This window comes from Typopeltis vanoorti, chromosome 23 (genome assembly GCF_054136105.1).
Source record: "Typopeltis vanoorti isolate ZY-2024b chromosome 23, IOZ_Tvanoo_1.0, whole genome shotgun sequence".
NCBI classification, from domain to species: Eukaryota; Metazoa; Arthropoda; class Arachnida; order Uropygi; family Thelyphonidae; genus Typopeltis; species Typopeltis vanoorti.
The window spans coordinates 2,921,804-2,942,827 of record NC_143571.1 but is presented as its reverse complement, the minus strand read 5'-3'; the positions used below and the strand labels follow the sequence as shown (position 1 = coordinate 2,942,827).

Genomic DNA, 21,024 nt, shown 5'->3' with positions numbered 1-21,024 from the left:
GAAAGTTAATATTTTGGACACATAGAAAGGATGGAAGGGGGACTTCTCAGAAGGGGGACAGAACAGTAATAGAAGGTAAAGTTCCTGGAAAAAGAGGCAGGGGTAGACCATCAATGAGATGGATGGATGGCTTGTGTGGAGTGACTGATCTTCAGAGAGTTGAGGCCACCAGAAAAGCAAACAACAAGACTACATGGCGAGGCCTGGTGTGGCACATCACCAAGCATCAGAGTGACCATATGGCATCTGTAGATGCCCAGTGAACATAGTATAGTAGTTTTAAGTCCCTTTTAGAGATTTGATTGGGAGGAACATCAGCCCTTAGAACGTCCTTATTTCCCGGTGTTGTATCCATTCCTGTGTGCATCTTCTTTTCCTCTCTGTGCAAGAGACACCACCTTGGTTTGTTGTTGCCTTTTCCACTGCAGTGTCCGATCAAGTACTGGCAGAGCTGCTGGCTCTACCAGTACTTGATCTAGCTAGAGTAGAAAAGAAAAGACACCCTCTAGCCTTGAGTACTCTACTACCTTTGTGGTCGAAGTAAGCAAGAGTTAGCCAAGCGAGGCCACATAGGAAAGAATATAGAAGGAGCCTAACACAAGTAAGGGGAAGCAATGCCAGGCTCAGCTCGGGAGCCCCGAGTGAAGCTTTGTTTTTACTAAAGAAGCCATTCTGTATTATATATCAGGGACACCGAAGTGTTAAATTATATTGTTCAAAATGGATCACAATTGAATTTGTTAAAAGGAGGAATAATAAATAAACACTTGTTTAGGCTTAGATGTTGATTTACACTCATACTAATTTAATGAATACTAATTGTATTCATTAATTGGAATGAATTCAACACAAAGAGAAATAATTAAACAGCAGGTTCAGTCATTCTGTGTGTCACAGAGATCATCAGGAATACAAGATTAAACTTATAATACACATAAAGTAATAAGCAACAGAAATTAGACTATTTAAAGCTTAGTCTTATGAGGGTCACCTTTTATGGGTGCTGTTAGGTGGGAGGCTTAGTAATTAATTTCCCAAATCTTTGCGAGTAATCTCAGCCAGATTTATGAAGATTAGGTTGATTTTTTTAAATTTTCTGCTGTGATGAAGCATAATAGTTTTATTCCATCTGATCCTGTGCAAGGTATCCAAGGCATGTGGTCAGCTTGATCTGACTGACTATAGTTGTGGTGGGGGATGTATTTTTTGTGTTCATCTAAGTAGATGTTAGCAAATCTCAAATCAAATAACATCTAGGTAGATGTTAGCAACCAGATGTTTAAAAAGAACCTTGTAAACATCTGGAACAGAGAGAGAAAGAAGTAGATCCTTAGAGCAGAAAATGGAAGCCAGCTTCAGATGAGGCTTGAAAGCAGTGCAAATATATTTCTTTAAAGTTCGGACTTTTTTTTCTGTAGTTCCCCAGATTTAGGGAATAGTAATTGCATTACCGTAGTCCATGTGTTGAGAGGGATGTGAGGAGATTGGCGAAACAGATAAGTTGTAGCTCTTTTTTGACATTTTAACCATTGGACAGGAAGGTTTGATAAATAAAGGCAAGCTCAGTTATATAATATCAAAGCTCACCATGATATTATTGTTTAAAACTAAATTTTGGATTAAAGATTCGAAATGGAGGAATTTTTTTTATATAAGATGAATTGTGGCCAGTAAGTAAAATTAAAGATCTATAAAGTTTACAGTTTATTTGGTTAATATAAAGGAGAGGATGTGGGGGCAGCATCTATTATGGGATGGAGAGGGTAAGTAGATTTATGAATTTTGGACAGTCCATATATCTTGCAAAGGAAAGATTGAGGGGACTAAAAGGTTTGTTTTTTTAACAACTTCAGGAGGCCAAGATGCGATTTATTTTTCAGAAGCTTTTTTATTTTTATTTTTTCTGAGACTTGGTGAGATAACCTAGCAGTTTATAAGTAGTGCAAAGTTGATTATAATCACTGCAATTGAGGATAATAGTAACATTACCTCTTTCACTCTAGTAATAATTTTGTTGAACTGGTTTTTGGAAAGATTTCTTTTGAGCTGTTACATTTGTGATAAAATGTTAGCTATGTTGAGTGTTTTTATTTTTTTGTAACATTGGGAGATAAGTTGTGCACACCGTGCTCTATATGCCACATGATTTCTAATTCTAAAGTAGGAACTTGCCAAGGCTAAGGACACTGACAGCTGTTTCATCAACGAAAAGTTAACTTGTAGAAAATCATAAATATTGCTATTAGGCAAACACTGTTTACTTGGATGCTTGAGAAGTTAATCAAAAGTTTATAAAGTTACTCTTTCACTCAAGTTGCTTTGTGATTACTTAAATGACACATTGGCCAAGGGTTGATATACTGATCTTATCGAACGTTTATGCTTTTAAAGGTTTCATATCGGCTACTGTTTTGAACTATTGGTTTTCATTAGAAACCAGGCAGAAACTCAGATTACTGTAGTAGTTCCATGTTTGAAAGTTATGTATTTTTCATATGTGAGACCCTAATCAGTATTTTTTATACATTGTAAAACAGTGTTGTGGGGGGGGGGCAAGCAGTAAGGAGAGAGATGGATTCTATTAACAGGTTTCTTGAAAAGCTTGGGATTTATCCACATGGGGAGGGGAAAAAAATCAGTATAGGGAGGATGTTTCAAAGGACAGGTGGTGGGTATGAAAAAGATGAAAAGTTGGTTTGATATGTGAGGAAATAATTAAGATAATGAAGAGGGTTTCATTGTCTAACCTAACAAATCTTTTAAACTATTGGTTCTTTTCATAGATCAGTCAGAAATCTAGAATATTGTAACAGTTCAGGTTTTCAAATTATGTATTTTTTTTAAAGTGAAGAGGCAGAGAGCTACGTCAAATGTTTGTAATTTTGTAAATTCACAATTACTTTCCAAATTTTTAAAGTTTCAATGCTTAAACATAGTTTGTCAACTTTGGAAAATAATTATAGATACTTATTATATATCCTTATAATAATGTTCAAGTCTTTCAAATGATTTTGAATTAGTTTGTTAATTTTTAGTAATTACCTTTTCTCTGATACTGAATATTATCAGAATTAATTTATCCAGAGTGGTACTGTTTTATCCACTAAGAATGGATCAAATGACACTTTAAAAAAATCTACCTAAAAATCCTTGATTAGCTTATAGGATATTACTAAGTGACTTAGCATGTTCTTATTTATATTAAAACATTAACCATTCCAAATCTAAAGTTTACAGTCATTGCAAATTTAAATAAATATGAAATTTTAAAATAAGATTTTAAAAAAATAATTTTCTTCACAAACAACTATGGATTACTGAGACCGTTTCATTTATTTTTACTTCCTTATGGATTTAGATTTGAATAACCAATCGGCTTATCAAAGGGAAACATGCAGTCCTGCAGGAGTAATAGGAGCCCTTAGAGCACGACATTGGGTAATATCAAATGAAGAGCAGGTATGAGTTGGAATTCACATTAATTGGCTCAGTGAATCTTATATATAATAACTAGTGTAGCAACTAGTGTAGTAATAACTAGTGTAGCAACACCATGATTTATGATGTTGCTACAATTTTGATATACACATGCAATTTGAGTGATTTAAATGTGAATTAACTTATGCAGAACCTTTGGTTCATTCTAAAGAATTCTGTTTGGGTTGATATGGGATATATGGAGTCATATTTATTGGGTTGTCAATATTGATGTAATCTTTGTTTTTAATTGATTTCAGCTGAGTAGCCACTCTGGAAAAATAGGACAAATGACTTGAGCAAAGTGACGGTAAACACTAGGCAATGATAAAGTAGCATCACGGATAGTAGACAAAGGATGACGTTTTATTTTTTAAGTGGTTGGAAGGCTGTGTGTGTGTATGTATGGACTAAATTTGTGAAGAACTTGGTTTGGCAGGAATTAGATATAGTAACCAGAACTGTGAGGCTGGTATTTTGTCTGTCTGATGAATGTATTCTTTGAACATTGATCTGTTTTATGGGAGAGCAAAAATCCTGCTGCCAGTAAGTGAAACTAGCTAATTTACCTTTCTTTGAAAAGAGCCTGTAAAAGTTTCATGCATCCTACATGGCATTTACACCCAGATATTTCTAACTAAAGTGCAAATCTTGCATCGGCTTTGACTACACTGCAGTGGCTGTGAAAAAGAACTGTTTTGGTGTCTCCTCTAATTAACAGGAGACACCAAAAGACATGTATTGGTGTCTCCATTTAATTATGAAGCAAACTCTTTGGATATCTGATGGATGTCTATTTGATAGTTAATATTTATCAATGATTTGTTGAATCTTATCATGAGTATATAATTTTAATGTTTGAATGTTTTTTATAGTCGAATTCAACTATAAAACAACTGCTGTCTCATACAACAGTAAAACAGTTGTATGAGAATGAGTGGTGTACTGGTGTCATAGCAAAGCCTTCCTCATGTGATGAGTAATGATGAGATATGTCACCTTGCCTGAAAATCATTGTTTACTGGAATTTTCACTCTTGTGGTATTAATGCACCTAGGAAAGGAGATTGGTTGTTTGCTACTCTTTCTCTAGTAAACTTTATATATTTGTACATAGACTTCTAGAAATAGCACCATGTAAATATACCTAAGAGTTAACTGACCAGGAAATTAATTTCTTGCTGCTCTAAAATGATTGAGGAATTGCTGTAATTTGACAAATACATTTTATGGCAGATTTATGTATTTTGAGTTCCATCTTTATATATACAGGGTGTTCGGGATAAATTTGACAGTTTCGTAAGGAAAAAGAAAATCTTCTTTGTATCTATTAAATTTAATGAATTGACAAAAAAACATTACAGGCAGAGTTAATTACAATACTATCAACAAGATTTACTCAAAATAACCACCATTAGCATCGATCACAGCTTCAATTCTGCTTCGGAACCTCGAACAAGCTGATGCTACAGTCTCCCTGGGAAGGGCCGCAAAAACTGTTTTAATTTTATCCATTAACTGGGCTTTTGTATTACTGGAAGTGCGATTGGTGTCTTTTTCAACTGCGCCCCATACAAAATAATCCATGGGGTTAAGGTCTGGGGAGTTTGGAGGCCAAACATTTGGACTGGTGAAGTCGTAGAAATTTTCAGACAACCATTTTTGACTTTTCCCAGAGGTGTGGCAAGGGGCCGAATCCTGCTGCCATACATACGGCCTACCATTGGCTACCCTTGTTATCCAGGGCTTGACTACAGTTAGCAACTCCACGAACAAAGCCCGAATTCCAATGCCAGGGTTCTTCAACACCTGTTCCTGCAGATTTGCGAGGAATTCTGCTGTACGAACGCAATCAGATCGTCTGCTAGGGATCTTTCTTCTTGCTACATCCTCGTAGTCACCATTGCAAGTCTCTAGTTCATGCCTGATTGTTTTTACTGTATTCAGTGAGCATTGGGCAGCAGTCGTAATATCCTTATTTTGATGGCGGGCACGAATCATCATGATACAAGTTATTCTCTTCCATGATTCAGGTGGGTTCCAGCTATCCATCCTTTCTGACATCTTGTATATGAATGAAGAAGGGTCCAAACTTTTAAATGAAGAGAAGTGTGTGTTAATACATGTAACTTACGGAAAAATATAATTAATTATAAATATGTCAAATTTATCCCGAACACCCTGTATATGTTAAAGATACCAAGCTATTTTTAACCTGGTTTTATTCCATTTCCCAAGTAAGCAAACAGACAAACAAGTCAAGTTTGCGCCTGCACGTATTGCGAGTCTAGCTGATCCTCAAAGTAGTGCAAGTCAAGGCAACTCGTGGTAAAGGTAGAATAAGCTCTGATCACTATTCTTAATATTTACCCTTAATGCACAGCCCATCTCCTTGAGGAGATGTATGATGCTATGTATTAAAGGCAAGGGGCACCTACCCAGACCGGTTTCGACCTTTTTTTGTGGTCTCATCAGTGGGAGCCAAGCTAGAAATATCAAGATTTTAGTAATACAGAGCTTATAAGTATTTTTCCAGAGCAAGTTACCATAAGGTGTTTAACCTTATTAAATAAAAATCTCCGGATGAGATATAAATGTAGAAAGTATTTTAATTTGGGTATAATAAATGTTAAAGATACCAAGCTATTTTTAACCTGGTTTTACTCCATTTCCCAAGTAAGCAAACAGACAAACAAGTCAAGTTTGCATGTACTGCAAGTCTAGGCAACTCATGGTAAAAGTAGAATAAGCTCTGATCACTATTCTTAATATTTGGCTCCCACTGATGAGACCTCAGAAAAGGTCGAAACCGGTCTGGGTAGTGGCCCCTTGCCTTTAATACATAGCATCATACATCTCGGTTCCGAAGCAGAAAGAATTGAAGCTGTGATCGATGCTAATGGTGGTTATTTTGAGTAAATCTTGTTGATAGTATTGTAATTAACTCTGCCTGTAATGTTTTTTTGTCAATTCATTAAATTTAATAGATACAAAGAAGATTTTCTTTTTCCTTACGAAACTGTCAAATTTATCCCGAACACCCTGTGTGTATATATATATATATATATATATATATATATATATATATATATATATATATATATATATACAGGGTGTTCGGGATAAATTTGACATATTTATAATTAATTATATTTTTCCGTAAGTTACATGTATTAACACACACTTCTCTTCATTTAAAAGTTTGGACCCTTCTTCATTCATATACAAGATGTCAGAAAGGATGGATAGCTGGAACCCACCTGAATCATGGAAGAGAATAACTTGTATCATGATGATTGGTGCCCGCCATCAAAATAAGGATATTACGACTGCTGCCCAATGCTCCCTGAATACAGTAAAAACAATCAGGCATGAACTAGAGACTTGCAATGGTGACTTCGAGGATGTAGCAAGAAGAAAGATCCCTAGCAGACGATCTGATTGCGTTCGTACAGCAGAATTCCTCGCAAATCTGCAGGAACAGGTGTTGAAGAACCCTGGCATTGGAATTCGGGCTTTGTTCGTGGAGTTGCTAACTGTAGTCAAGCCCTGGATAACAAGGGTAGCCAATGGTAGGCCGTATGTATGGCAGCAGGATTCGGCCCCTTGCCACACCTCTGGGAAAAGTCAAAAATGGTTGTCTGAAAATTTCTACGACTTCACCAGTCCAAATGTTTGGCCTCCAAACTCCCCAGACCTTAACCCCATGGATTATTTTGTATGGGGCGCAGTTGAAAAAGACACCAATCGCACTTCCAGTAATACAAAAGCCCAGTTAATGGATAAAATTAAAACAGTTTTTGCGGCCCTTCCCAGGGAGACTGTAGCATCAGCTTGTTCGAGGTTCCGAAGCAGAATTGAAGCTGTGATCGATGCTAATGGTGGTTATTTTGAGTAAATCTTGTTGATAGTATTGTAATTAACTCTGCCTGTAATGTTTTTTTGTCAATTCATTAAATTTAATAGATACAAAGAAGATTTTCTTTTTCCTTACGAAACTGTCAAATTTATCCCGAACACCCTGTATATATATATATAAGCTCACAAAATTATTATTTAGATGATAGTATCCTTATCTCTGACATGGCTGGGTGTTCTTTTGCCATCCTAGATGCAGTTGTTCTTATGTAGGATGTTTTGACTACTGTATCTGTATCGGGTTTTTTTCCCGTAGTCATATGTTAAGAATCATTGCAGATGTTTTGAATTATATCTACTCCAATATCTGTAATCAGTTTTTGGAATTTAAAGTAAAAAATTAGACATAAAGAAACAAATAAAATGGGAAATAATTTATTAAATATTCATATATTACAGAAGTAATATATGAATATTTATTATCACCAGTGTCTGTGTAAGCTCAGCATAAGTGGTGTGTGTGCCATCCAAGTACTAGACTGCCTGAAGAAAGAGCATCATAAATTCTATTCTAGTCTAGAGGAACTTTTACTAAGCCTTTTTTGTCTGGTTCCCGAGTTAGTCTAACTCTGGCATAGGCAAGTGGGTTTTTCCATTCTGGAAACTTGGGTTTTTCATCCTGTAAACTCAAGAAAATCAACTGTAGAACCCCACATAATTTTCTGCCAGTAAAACATATGGTTAGGATTAGAGACCTGGAGATGACAGCACTTCTCATCCACCTTTCTTCACCAGATGCCATCTATAATTAGTGATGGTCTTAGGCCAGCTATCTCTGATTGGCTACTTGTGGAGATTGAACTATTGCCTCAGTCTCCAAAAGTTAGATAAGGCTTAATAAACAGCCTTGTATACTCCCTGTATGGGGAATCAAAGACGTTAGCTGATTTTTTTTCATCATCATCAAATTCCTGCCATGTACCCTCAAGGGGTGTACAGGATATGATAGTACTACATGAAAAAAAATTACATCATTACTAACTTCCTATCTACAATTTTCCTCCAAATCAGTCTGTTACTTGTCAAGACTCCAACATTATCAGATCTTATATTTCTATCGTCTAAGGCACTTTGTACTGTATCAATCCACCTATATCTTGGTCTTCCTCTGGGTCGTTTTGCTGCCAACCTGGTAGAGAACACTTGCTTTGCTAATCTTTCCTCAGCCATTCTGTTTAAGTGACCATACCACCTGAGATTAGCTTTGCTAACGCATTCCTGGATGCTGACAATGTCAAGTTCTTTCCTAATATCCTCGTTTTTAATATGATATTGCCATCGATACCATCTGTTCATGCCTCTAATCTTTCTCAGGACTCTCATATCTGCGGTCTCTAGTCTTTGGTCAAGTGTTTTACTTCTGACCCAGCTCTCAGGTCCATAAGTTAAAACTGGTTTGAACACTCTTGTATACAGCTAATTTAGTGTTCTGACTAATTTCTCTCTCTCTTATTCCATATGAATTTATTCAATTTTTTTTTGTATGTTTTGCATGTCTGATTTTTTTTTTGTATATTACAAAATCCTTTAAAATTTCATATTTCAAAGAGAACCACATAATAAGTGAGAAATAATATATTAAATATTGAAATATATAATGGTTGTCAGCCCTTACTGTTTTGTTTACTAGTTTGTATGTTTACACCTGAAGAAATCCTGTGCAATTAGGTTGAAACATAATGTCGTCAGTTAAAATAAATGTTACCATCTTATTCTGGCGTTCTGCCTTTATAAACTTTAATCACATACTCATGAACCGGTAAAGTCTGCATATATAAACACACACACACACACACACACTTATAAAGAGAAAGAATGATAAAATTGAGAAAAAATAGGTCAGAAAGGTTTAGAAGATTTCAGTTTGGAATGGAAAACTCATAATTTTGAAATACTAGAAAATGGAATAAATGGGAAAGAAAAATGGTAACTTGAAACTGTAGCATTGGGGATTGACATTAAATTTGTCAACTCATTTAAGGATTGTTCACTGTTTTACGTTTATCTGCTTATATATGTGGTTCCCACCCATGAAAGATTATTAGTAAACTATGCTGCTTTTGTACCGTGGGTGGGCTAAGGAATTTTTCCCCCCAATCTGCCACAACTCTACACTCCCCTAACCTAAATAAACAAGCTGCTTCATGCTACCAGAAATCTGGAAGTCAGTCCAACAATTAAGATTTTACGATGACCATATAGGGGTACTAGCTAGGATTGTGATTTTAGTAATCATTCCGTCGTTTACCTTCTTTCTGTGTGTCTGTATGCATGTAGAACACAGAGGAAAGTTCAGGTACATACAATAAGGGCTCAAGATATATAACACAACAGTACCGTGTGTGTGTGTGGAGAACAAGTGATTATTATTATTAACATCTATCTTCCATGGAGTCAGAGACTCAATGTGGACGTACTCACTATCACACACAAAGCTCATCCAACCATGCCTTAAACTGATTCAATGTCTATATTCACAACACATTCAGGCAATGCATTCCACTCTTCATGTAAAGAACCTGCTCCTGAACACCAGGGATGGCTTCTTGTTCTACTCCATTGTTGTTCTACTTCTTGTTCTTCCATTCCATGAAAAATTTCTTCCATGTCAACCTGATAACAACCCCTGACTAGCTTATGTCTCAGTCATATCCCCCCCCCCTCCTATTCACATGGCTTTGCACAATCTGCCTTCATACTCCACATTCCAAACACCACTGACCACCCTTGTGAATCTTCTCTGGACCTTTTCTAACATATCCTTATCACCATGAAACCTGGCAATCAAATTTGTGCACAATAATCCATATGAGGTCTGATCAAGGCCTTATACAATGGCATCATAACCTGTTTGTTTCTGCATGTCAGGGTCCTTCACATCATTACCATTATTCGATGTGACATCTTCACAGCTGGTGCAATGTGGCCCCTGAATTTTAGGTCCTTGTCCATCACCATTCCCAGATCTCTCATCTCCTCTGCCTCCGTTAAAGTTCCCCCACCAAGTGTATACTTTACATCCCATCTCTGCTTACCAAATTTTAAACCTTACATTTTGCAACATTGAACCGACACTTCCACTAACCTGCCCACCCATTCATGCAATCTATTCAAATCCTCCTGTAAGACCATAACATCTTTTTGACCCTGCATTGCTCTTCCCAATTTGCATCATCTGCAAACAGCTGTATATCACTAGTTAAACCCATCCCAATATCATTAATATACAAATTGAACAACAATGGTCCCAAAACTGACCCCTGCGGGGCACCACTTGTGACCTTCTCTTTCTGGATACTGTACTGCCATATATAACTTTCTGATACCTATCTGACAGCTGGTCACTGATCCAACTCAGATCTCATCTGTTTCAATTTATTTACAGCTTGTCATGTGTTGCAGTCTATCAAAAGCTTTTGCAAAATCCAAATACACCACTTTATATGTATCTTCCCTGTCCAAGGTATTTGTCACCTTGTTACAGTACATAAGTTAGTAAAACACAATCTCCCTTTAACAAACCCATGCGGATAACCACAGAGAATATTGCTGTTATCAAATCATTTCGGTATCCTACTTATCACCAATCTCTCTAGTACCTTCACAACACTCCAGCTATACAGATTGGCCTATAATTTGTAGCCACAGCCTTAACACCACCGTGTCGTGAATGTGTTAAAACTAAGAAATATATAGTGAATGTTGTTATAGCAGTTTCAGATATTATGGAATTGGTTGAAGAGAACTACATTTCAACTCATCAATTGTCGGTGGATCTTGTTATCTTTTGTTAATACCGCACCAGTCATATGCATGTCTTCATAGCTACTCTATCTTTACTGGCCTACCATTGCTGTCTATTTCTTGCTCTGATTTCACTTCTTATTAGTCATTCATGAAGGATTGTTCATTACATATCTCAATTCTTGTAAATTACTGGTAATTTTAGCTTGAAATAATGGGAAAGATGACTATTTGGGTAAATGGCTTTGACGATGCACACAAGGAAACAGCTCTCAAAGCTAGAAGTAGTGATAGCGAATAGGAGATTCTTGGTAAGTCATACCCATCTTCAGTTTTTTTTTTTGAAAAACTTGAGTTTCTGAAAATCCCCATATATATCTTGCACCACGATTTTTTTAGGTGTGCTTAAGGGTCAAAGCTGTATAACTGAGAGGAGACCTCCACATAGCCTTCAAAGAAATGCAGAAAACCGACCAGGGCTTCTGACCTAATGTCCAATCCTCACCTTCTCGTGGTGCACCCTGTTGAGTATCTACTTTGATACTGAACGAACGAGGATGGGCTGGCAATTTGGGATTTAGCTGACCAAATTGTATTCTTATTGGTTTAAACCAAAATAAAAAATGATGGTACAACATGACAAAATTTCATGCCGGCTGGGGCGTCGCCCGGTTAAACAAGGTCCCCGTTGTTTTTGCCAGGGAACCAGGGCAAACAGCAAAAAGTCAGCTACTGGAACAAATCTGAAAACAAACCCCAACGCAACATCACCAGAGTTAAAGATCGGTACTATCAATGTAAGAAGCCTGAATGGCAAAGAAATGGAGCTAGCTGAGGAATTAGATAAGTACCAGATCGACATAATAGGGGTGACTGAAACAAAAAAGACCAAAATTGGTGAGATCTTTCTGAGCAATAAATACAAAAAGTTATATTCAGGCAATGACAATCAAGGAAAAGAAGGAGTAGCCATAGTATTCAACACAAAATATGAGGCTAATCTTCTTGAATGGCAGTCAGTCTCAAGTAAAGTAATGTGGGCAAATATGAGAATGAGGAACTGGACAATGAGATTTATTTGTGCCTATGGTCCCACAGAAGGGTCTACTAAGGTAGAAGTGGAGGAATTTTTTGATGCTTTAGAAAAAGCAACTGACACAATGAAAAAGGAAAAGTTGGTCCTTGTTGGGGATCTAAATAGCAGAGTAGGAAATGATTGTGAGACACAAAAATATTTTGGGAAAATTTGGAGAAAAGAGCAAAGCTAATAATAATGGCAAATATCTGTTGGATTTCTGCTCAGGACATGGACTGGTTATTACTAACACCATGTTCCAACATAAAAATGTGCACAAATTCACATGGAGAGAGAGAAGAGGCTAGGAATAAAAGTCTCATTGACTATGTTATTGTTGATAGTGATGTTTTCTCCCTGGTGCAGGACACCAGAGTGTACAGAGGATTTGAAATTGGAAGTGATCACTATTTAGTCTTGAGCAGAATAAAATTGAATTTCATATTGAAAAGAATAACATGTAAGAAAGTTTTAAAGCGAATAAAAGTTGAGCAGCTCTCAGATGTGAACTGTAGACTAAAATACAGAAATATTATTGAAAAGAAAATGAAAGAGTTTGAAAACAGGAATCAAACCTTGGAGATTCAGTGGCAAACTCTGAAGAAAACATTGATTGATTCTGCCATAGAGGCATGTGGTGAGGTTATCTGCAAGGATAAAAAAATCAGAACTCCATGGTGGACACAGGAAGTTAAAGAGGCAGTGAAGGAAGAGAAGAAAGCATATCAAAAGTTCCTGTCAAATAAGTCAGCTTTGTCCCTTACAGAATACAGAGACAAATGTAAGAAAGCTAAACAAAAGTCATGGGAGGACTTTGGCAAGAATATAGAAAATAAATATCAAGAAGGTGGCAAAATATTCTGGAGGTTGTTGAAGAAGCTTAGGAATGGAGGAAAGAGTGCTGTAAAAGGAGTTAGAGATGATGAAGGTGACATGAAAACGGGAGAAAAAGATATCCTCGAAGTATGGAGTAATTACTTTGAAAAACTGCTAAATGATACAAGCAGTGATGATAGCACAGTGATAAAAAAAACACTGACAGGCATGCAGTCAGGAATACCTATCCATACTTGAAGTAGAAAAAGCTATCAAAAGGCTTGAAATGTGGAAAGGCAGCAGGAGTAGATGATATTCGACCAGAAATGCTGAAGTATGGTGGTATAAAAGTCTTACAGTGGCTGCATTGCATAGTTCAGAAAGCCTGGACAGAGGGACGAATTCCCGATGATTGGAGTAGAGCTCTCATAGTACCCATATATAAAAAGGGAAATAAAACTGAATGTGAGAATTACAGAGGTATTTCCCTACTGAGTGTTCCTGGCAAGATCTATGCAAGTATACTTGAGAAACGGTTGAGAAGAATTGTGGAAGAAAAGCTTGGTGAAGAACAAGCTTAATTCAGGCCAAAGAGAGGCTGTCAGGATCAGATTTTCACTTTACGACAAATAGTCGAGAAAGCATGGGAATATAACAAAGATTTGTATTTAAGTTTTGTCGATTTGGAAAAGGCATATGACAAGGTGCCAAGAGAGAAACTATTCAATACGCTGCAGTTATATGGTGTCAATGGGGCATTATATGAAGCAATACTTAGTCTTTATTTGAGTTATAAGTCAGCAGTTAGAATTGAAGGAAGTTGGTTTAATGTTAAATCTGGTGTTAGACAAGGATGTACATTATCCCCTCTGTTATTCATTATCAATATGGATCACATTATGAAGGAAAGTGGTATTAAACTTGATATCAAAATTGGAGATGTTAATGTCAGCTCTTTGCTTTATGCAGATGATGTTATACTTCTAAATAAATCCGTTACAAGTCTGCAAGATTCTCTGAGTAAATTGAATAGCTGTTGTAATAGATATGGTATGAAGGTCAGCAATAAAAAGACAAAGACAATGAAAATAGGCAGAATCATTGAAAATGTCAACTGTGTTGTGAATGAAGAACCTGTGGAACAAGTAAAACATTTCAGCTGCTTGGGCACGATTTTTACTGAAGATGGTAAATTAAATTTAGAAATAGACAAAAGAATCAGCAAAGCTGGTATGGTGGGAAGTCAATTGAATAAATTCATATGGAATAAGAGAGAATTTAGTCTGAACACTAAATTAGCTGTATAAAAAACAGTGTTCAAACCAGTTTTAACTTATGGATCTGAGAGCTGGGTCAGAAGTAAAACACTTGACCAAAGACTAGAGACCACAGATATGAGAGTCCTGAGAAAGATTAGAGGCGTGAACAGATGGCATCAATGGCAATATCATATTAAAAATGAGGATATTAGGAAAGAGCTTGACATTGTCAGCATCCAGGAATGCGTTAACAGAGCTAATCTCAGGTGGTATGGTCACTTAAATAGAATGGGAGAGGAAAGATTAGCAAAACAAGTGTTCTCTGCCAGGTTGGCAGGAAAATGACTCAGAGGAAGACCAAGATATAGGTGGATTGATACAGTACAAAGTGCCTTAGACGATAAAATCTGATAATGTTGGAGTCTTGACAAGTAACAGACTGATTTGGAGGAAAATTGTAGATGGGAAGTTAGTAATGATGTAATTTTTTCATGTAGTACTGTCATATCCTGTACACCCCTTGAGGGTACATGGCAGGAAATTGACGATGATGATGACGATTTTTTTAGTTTTAATTTTGGGTGGGAGAAAGTGTGAGTTATATTTGAGTAAATACAGTATACTATTCATGATTCTGACTCTGTCTCACCTCATCATTGTCATACCTTGGCAACCATTGATAATCTTTCCCACTGTACTGTTATCTTTCATTCTTCTCAATAACCTCCTGATATTTGTCCTTCAGTTCTCCTTATGTTCACTTAAGTCATTTGTCCCCACAACTGCTATTGATTCTCTTGCACGTTTCTTTCTCATGTCCCAAGCATGAATTATCTTCCTCATTCTCCCTCCTGGATAGCAGGCCTTATGGACACTCTCATTAACCAGTCTTGTAACCATAGGAATCTCCATACACTACTATTCTCGAATCACTTGTCACTTCTTTTGCCCTTTTTTCTTTCATTCTATTCTTTTGCAGACTTTCATTTATTTCCACTAAACATCTACTATCACTCTGCATATTCTTCATTTCATTTTCAGTAACTGTTTCATCAAATCTTGCATTCTGGCAATTTCACTCTATCACTTCCATAGTCTTGCTACTTCTCGTTTTGCCACACCTTACTTCTGTTTGCTTATTTATGCTTCCTTTCGCTCCCTTATCGCTTACTTTTGCTTCTTTATTCTTGCATTCTTTCACTCTCTCAGTCTCACTAACTTTTTGTTCCATTTCTCTTTCTTTCATTTATGCTATCTTTCATTTCTTCAGACTGTTTTGCATTTGTTAACTTGTAGTCTAATAAATATTGCACTTCGTACAAATCTCTCATTTCCCATTCAGTCTCTCTACAAACACATCTTTCACATTTTGCCCATGTACATATTACATTCATGACATCAAACCACGTTTGAAAAGTTTGTCATTAACAGCACTTGATTTTTGTGGTGCTTGCCTATTTGCACCAGTCATCACCCATGTGGTTGACCTCGTGGGTACTACCGTTGTGTTCTGTTCAAAGTAGGTAAGATTCAAAATTTCAGTTAATAAAGTCTAACAATTCCCCAAGGCAAAAAATCACTCAGGCACACTAAGTTATCAAAAATAAACAATACTCTGTCAAAATTCAAGCAATATCACCAATTATTACTCCAAATAGTAATTATCTTTTCTAACACTACATACTTTGCAGCCCTCTAGTGCTCTCAATTAGAGTGAAGCAATTTCTCTATGTTTCTTGAAGAGTGTGGAGGCTTGTATTCAATGGAGAAATTGATATGTGGAAGACTGTTTCAAGGGGCAGAGGTATGTTAAATAAAGAAAGAGGGTGACAAATTGGTTCTGTGCATTTGGTGCTGATCCCCTGATAGAAGTTGACCAACAGCTGTTCATACCTAAGTAGAGGAAAATGGTAAGTAGGTCACTGGAGTATCATCCATGGAAATACCTATAGAAATGACAATGCAGAAACAACATTTATGGGAAAATAACTGGAGGAAGATATTGAAAGAAGATTCTCTCCATAGATCTCGGGCAACTCTGAATAGTCATTAATGCTTCTCTTAATATTAATCATATAGTCAGGAAAAGGGAATCTTTTTTCTTTCTCTAGCAATAATTTCATATTCTATGCCTTTAGCTCAAATTCTGATCCCAACATAGTGTAAGGATGATCAGAAATATTAATTACCTTTATTAAAGTATCAGAATGTGTATCACGAGTTTTGTATGTTTTCTAGAAGAGGTCAAATTTTATGATTAATTTTGATTTTAAGACAAAATGGCTGATGGATTGGAAATGATGCAACGAACTCTATTAAGCCTGTTTTATAGGTAAGACTAAATCACATTTAGCAATGTGTTATTGGTTAAGAAGTAACTTACTGGCCTTTTGATAAATAGTGATTTCCTCCAAAGCCATTTCTTCCTCCCCCCAGAGATTGGTAGAAAATCACTATCCTGACAACATCAAAGGAATATTACACAATTTTATAATACACTCTGTTTCAGCATCAGTTTTTAGATCTGTCAGCTCTCAAATTGCTTCTCCATAAAGACAACTAATGTTGTAATTTTATTCTTGTGTGTTACTATATAGTTCTCATTACTTTATGTGAACACCATCATCCAAAATGCAACCAAGTAATGCACATCATATTTTCACTTTTGTCTGATACACTAGCTTTTATCCACAAATAAACACTGATAATTACAGATAAAAATCCAAAGGCTGATTGGCAATTCTGTGGACAACTGATGGAAACCATTATCAAGATGCATTTTTATGGCATATGTAAAAATGTGAAGGAATCTCATTATTTGAAATATTTGATGCAGTGTAAAGTAAGGGAACATTACTAACAGTATAATGAAATAATGAAAATTTATCGGAGAGGAATCAAAGATAAATGCAACTGATAATGACCGTAGATAATAAACAGACAATGACTGATCATAGACGATATCACAGTGGTTGTGTATGGTGTAGCCTTGTGGAAACATTTCCAGTGTCATTGTGCTAGAATAAAATAAAATAAAATTAAGTGTGATATAGTCACTGACTAAAGGAACTTTTTCTAGGTCTTTTTATAGCTAGTTCGTGAGTTAGTCAATCTCTGGCAAGGCAACTTGGGATTTTTCACCTGTATCTCAAAAAAAAAAAAAAAAAATAGCACTCTTTCAGAATATGAGATTGCAACAGTTGTTTATCATACTCTCTGATTCATACCTTGAATTCACCAATGTGAGTTCAGACATATGTGTTGGCTAAGACATGCTGACACTGAAGCACTTTGAAATTTACTCACAGACAGAATCTAAGCAAACATATGACAAAGTGAGAGAAGGAGAGTAAGTTAAATTTTTCCTGGAGCATTAACAGACTGATAGATCTGTTAACATGTACTTTGAAGAAAACAAAGATTGTTCTTGATAATCTCTATGGCAAGTCGGCACTGGCAGACCATACTTTGGATACTCCTTCATACAGGATTAATTGGAAGAAGACATTGGTGTTGCATTGTAGTTATGAGACTATTTTTGTAATTGGCATTTGCTATGAAGTACTCACTTCAAGTATGACTGCATTAATTTGTCAGAGATTTGGGCAACAATCCTTCTTGAGACCAAATAGTATGATTTCTCCAAATTAAATTTATGGTTATCTAGCCCATGGAGGGTACCATGTTAGGCCATCAGTTTTTGCTGGTTAATTTGAATTGTTTCTGTCATGATCTAGTTGAAGATTATGAAGCATTGTTATGAATAATGAACAACACCTAAGTTTTTTATACTGTACATATGCTTTTGGCATTGGTTGTGCAGCCTCACCTAAAATTATAGGCATTAGTGAGACTTGGCTGACAGCAGATACAGGATAGTTACAAGGATAGAATGTTAGGAGTGTGGTTTTTTCAGTGGGGCAGAGATAGAGAGAGAACAAGACAGGAGCTGCTGATAGCAGAAAAAATTGCAGCCCAAAATAGTTGCAAATGGTGATGTGAAAGACTTATTGGCAAATTAACAGACTGAGTAGTCAAGTAATTATTATTGGAGACTAATTACTTGAAACAGCATGTGATGGAGGGGATTTGAGAGTGCTGGATCCAGTCATAAAGTCAGAAAATCTGTCTATAATCAAGTTGGTCACATTGCCTCCTACATGGGAGAGTGATCACATGATCTTGACTTGAGAGGTTGCCAAACATAATTTTTAGTTAAGAAGGGACATGTGTGGAATTGCAGGGCATGCGATATTCCATGTTAGCAGTGCATGGGAAGTGGTTAAGTGGTAACTGAAAGAAGCAATATTAGATTGTATACCCTAGATGAGGAGAGTTAATCAGGTAGGAGTTTAATGAATGAATACTATCATTCAGCAGAAGCTACAAAAAAAAAAAAAAGTTGTGGAAGCTGTATAAGAAGAAAGTTACCAGCAAGCTCATGAACATTACAAGGGTTTGACAAGAAAGGCAGAATCAGATTATGAAAGAAATTAGCCAGGAAGCAAGCCAAAGAACTCTTTCACTGTGGCAAATAAAAGGAAGAATGACTATGAAAGAATAACTGAGTGCTAATGGTAGCAAGATGACAGAAGCAGACAAAATAGTTGAATTACTGAGTGATCACTTTTGAAAGAGTGTATGATGGTGGGGGTGATATGTGGCCCCCCTTGATGAGTCCATGCTTACCTGAAGGTCTCTGGTAATAATATTTGTGTATTTATCACTGTAAGATGTGAAGAAGAAAATTCATACACTATTAGTGATATATGAATGAAAGCAATAAACAGGTATCTGAGAAAACATGAAATATGTTTTTTTTTTTCTTTATTAGTTTTTGAAGCTGCAATAAAAAAAAAAACAGTCAAAACGAATTTTCAAGTTACATTTTTAGAATGAATATAAAGAAGTTACATAGTTCAGGAATTTAGAAATCAGTAGTATTTCTGTATTGACTGTTAAATTATTTACATCTGTTCATTGGCTCAAATTATGTATATTCTATCAGTAGGTATGAAACTTGAGTCTTGGTTGTTGCTATTGGCCAGAGATGGCATGTAAAAATTGATGCATCAGCAAATTAGTACAGTGAGTGATAGTCGGGTAATTATTATGGACTACTTCAACTTTGGAGATGTGGATTGGAAGTAGGAAAGATCACTTGGCAGGAAGGAAGGAAATGGAATTTATACACTTAATGAGAGATAATTACTTGAAGCAGAATGTGACAGAAGGGACTTGGGGTTCAAGGGTGTTGGATCTGGTTATAGGATCGGAAGACCTGTCCATAACTGAAGGTAGCTGAACATTGCCTCCATTTGAGGAAAGTGATGATGTGGTCTTGGCTTGGAAGGTAGCAAAACATGTGGAAATTCCAGTTAAGAAGGGTACACGTGGAACTACAAGGCAGGTGATTATAATACACTTCAGAAACAGCTTAAAGCAGTTCCATGGCATAAAGATCTTCAAGCAGCATGGAGGATAGTCAAAGGGTATCTGTAGGAAGGAATATCACACTGTGTATCCAAGATCAGGAAGAGTAAATTGGGTAGGAGTTCAATGGATGAGTAATATCATGAAGCAATAGCTGTAAAAAAAGATGTTATTGAGGATATATAAGGATAAACCTGACCAGCTCACAAACAGTGAAAGGAACAGACAAGAAAAGTGACCAGCATGGTAAGGAAGGCAAAATCAGATTATGAGAAGTTAGTTGAGCAGCCAGAATGAAATCCCAAAGTGCTTTTTTTTTTTTTTTATGTGGAAAGTAGGAGGAAGAATAAGTTTAATGAGTGTAGATGGTAGATAGGTAACAGAGGCAGACAAAATTGTTGCGCTACTGAGTGACCACTTTGCAAGGTCATCGAACTGTAGATATTGGTATAGCAGAGGTGGCAGGGTCTGATGTGAGAACAGAGGCTGATGAATTGGAGGTACTTAGGATATTGCAAAATCTGAATGTTGTAAAATACAGCTGTTGGATGGGGATATTGGCTCGCATTTTAAGAGTGTGCAGGGGAAATGGTGCTGCCTTTGACTAGGCTGTTTAATTTAAGTCTCAGCTCTTGCATAGAGGAAGATCTAAGTCGGTGGTAAATGTATCGAAAAGTTGGTCAAAAAGAGAATCTTGGAATGGGTAGATAAGAATATGATACTCTATGAGAGACAACATAGCTTTGTGAAGAGTTGGGCATGGCTTAGTAATTTACTAACTTTTTATAATAGTGATATCCTGATTTGGATAAAGGAAATGGCTATATGATGATACTGCTGGATTTTACAAAGATGTTTGATAGGATACCACATGGAACTCTGTTATGTAAACTGCAACAAATGGGGATGGATATGACTGATGATATGGATAAAAGGGTGGCTGCATGGATATACCTAAAAGTAGTATATTGAGGAGCAGAATCCAGCAGAAGACAGGCAACTAGTAGTGTGCCACAGCTCTGTGCTTAGATTTCAGGGGAGATATTCAATTGTTTGCTGATGATACAAAGTTGTGTAGGGTAATGGTTAATCAAGGTTGAGGAGAGTTTGCAGGATGATTTAAACAGGCTATCAGTAATGGCAAAACATAAAGGATGTCAATTTAATATGGAAATAGAGTTATGAATTTTGAGATAAATAGATTACAAGCTGTGTACCACACTGATGGAACTGTGCTCCAGAAGTCAGGAATTTGGGGTAGTAGTAGTAGGTAGATAGATAGATTAGTGCAACAAATACTTGC

The 21,024-nt window shown here is 36.3% G+C and overlaps 1 protein-coding gene across 8 annotated transcripts in view; it reads left to right on the top strand.

Moving 5' to 3' along the window:
- The window catches only part of Usp30 (ubiquitin specific protease 30), a 252,115-nt gene that overhangs the window by 74,261 nt on the left and 156,830 nt on the right, over positions 1 to 21,024 (top strand). For all 8 annotated transcript variants that reach the window (XR_016550340.1, XR_016550341.1, XM_090413154.1 and 5 more), the window contains one exon: positions 3,359 to 3,459. Coding sequence is in view for 6 of the 8 variants with exons in the window: in XM_090413154.1 (XP_090269280.1) it covers positions 3,359 to 3,459 (101 nt within the window). In the remaining 2 variants the exon portion in view is untranslated. The remainder of the gene's footprint in view (positions 1 to 3,358; positions 3,460 to 21,024) is intronic.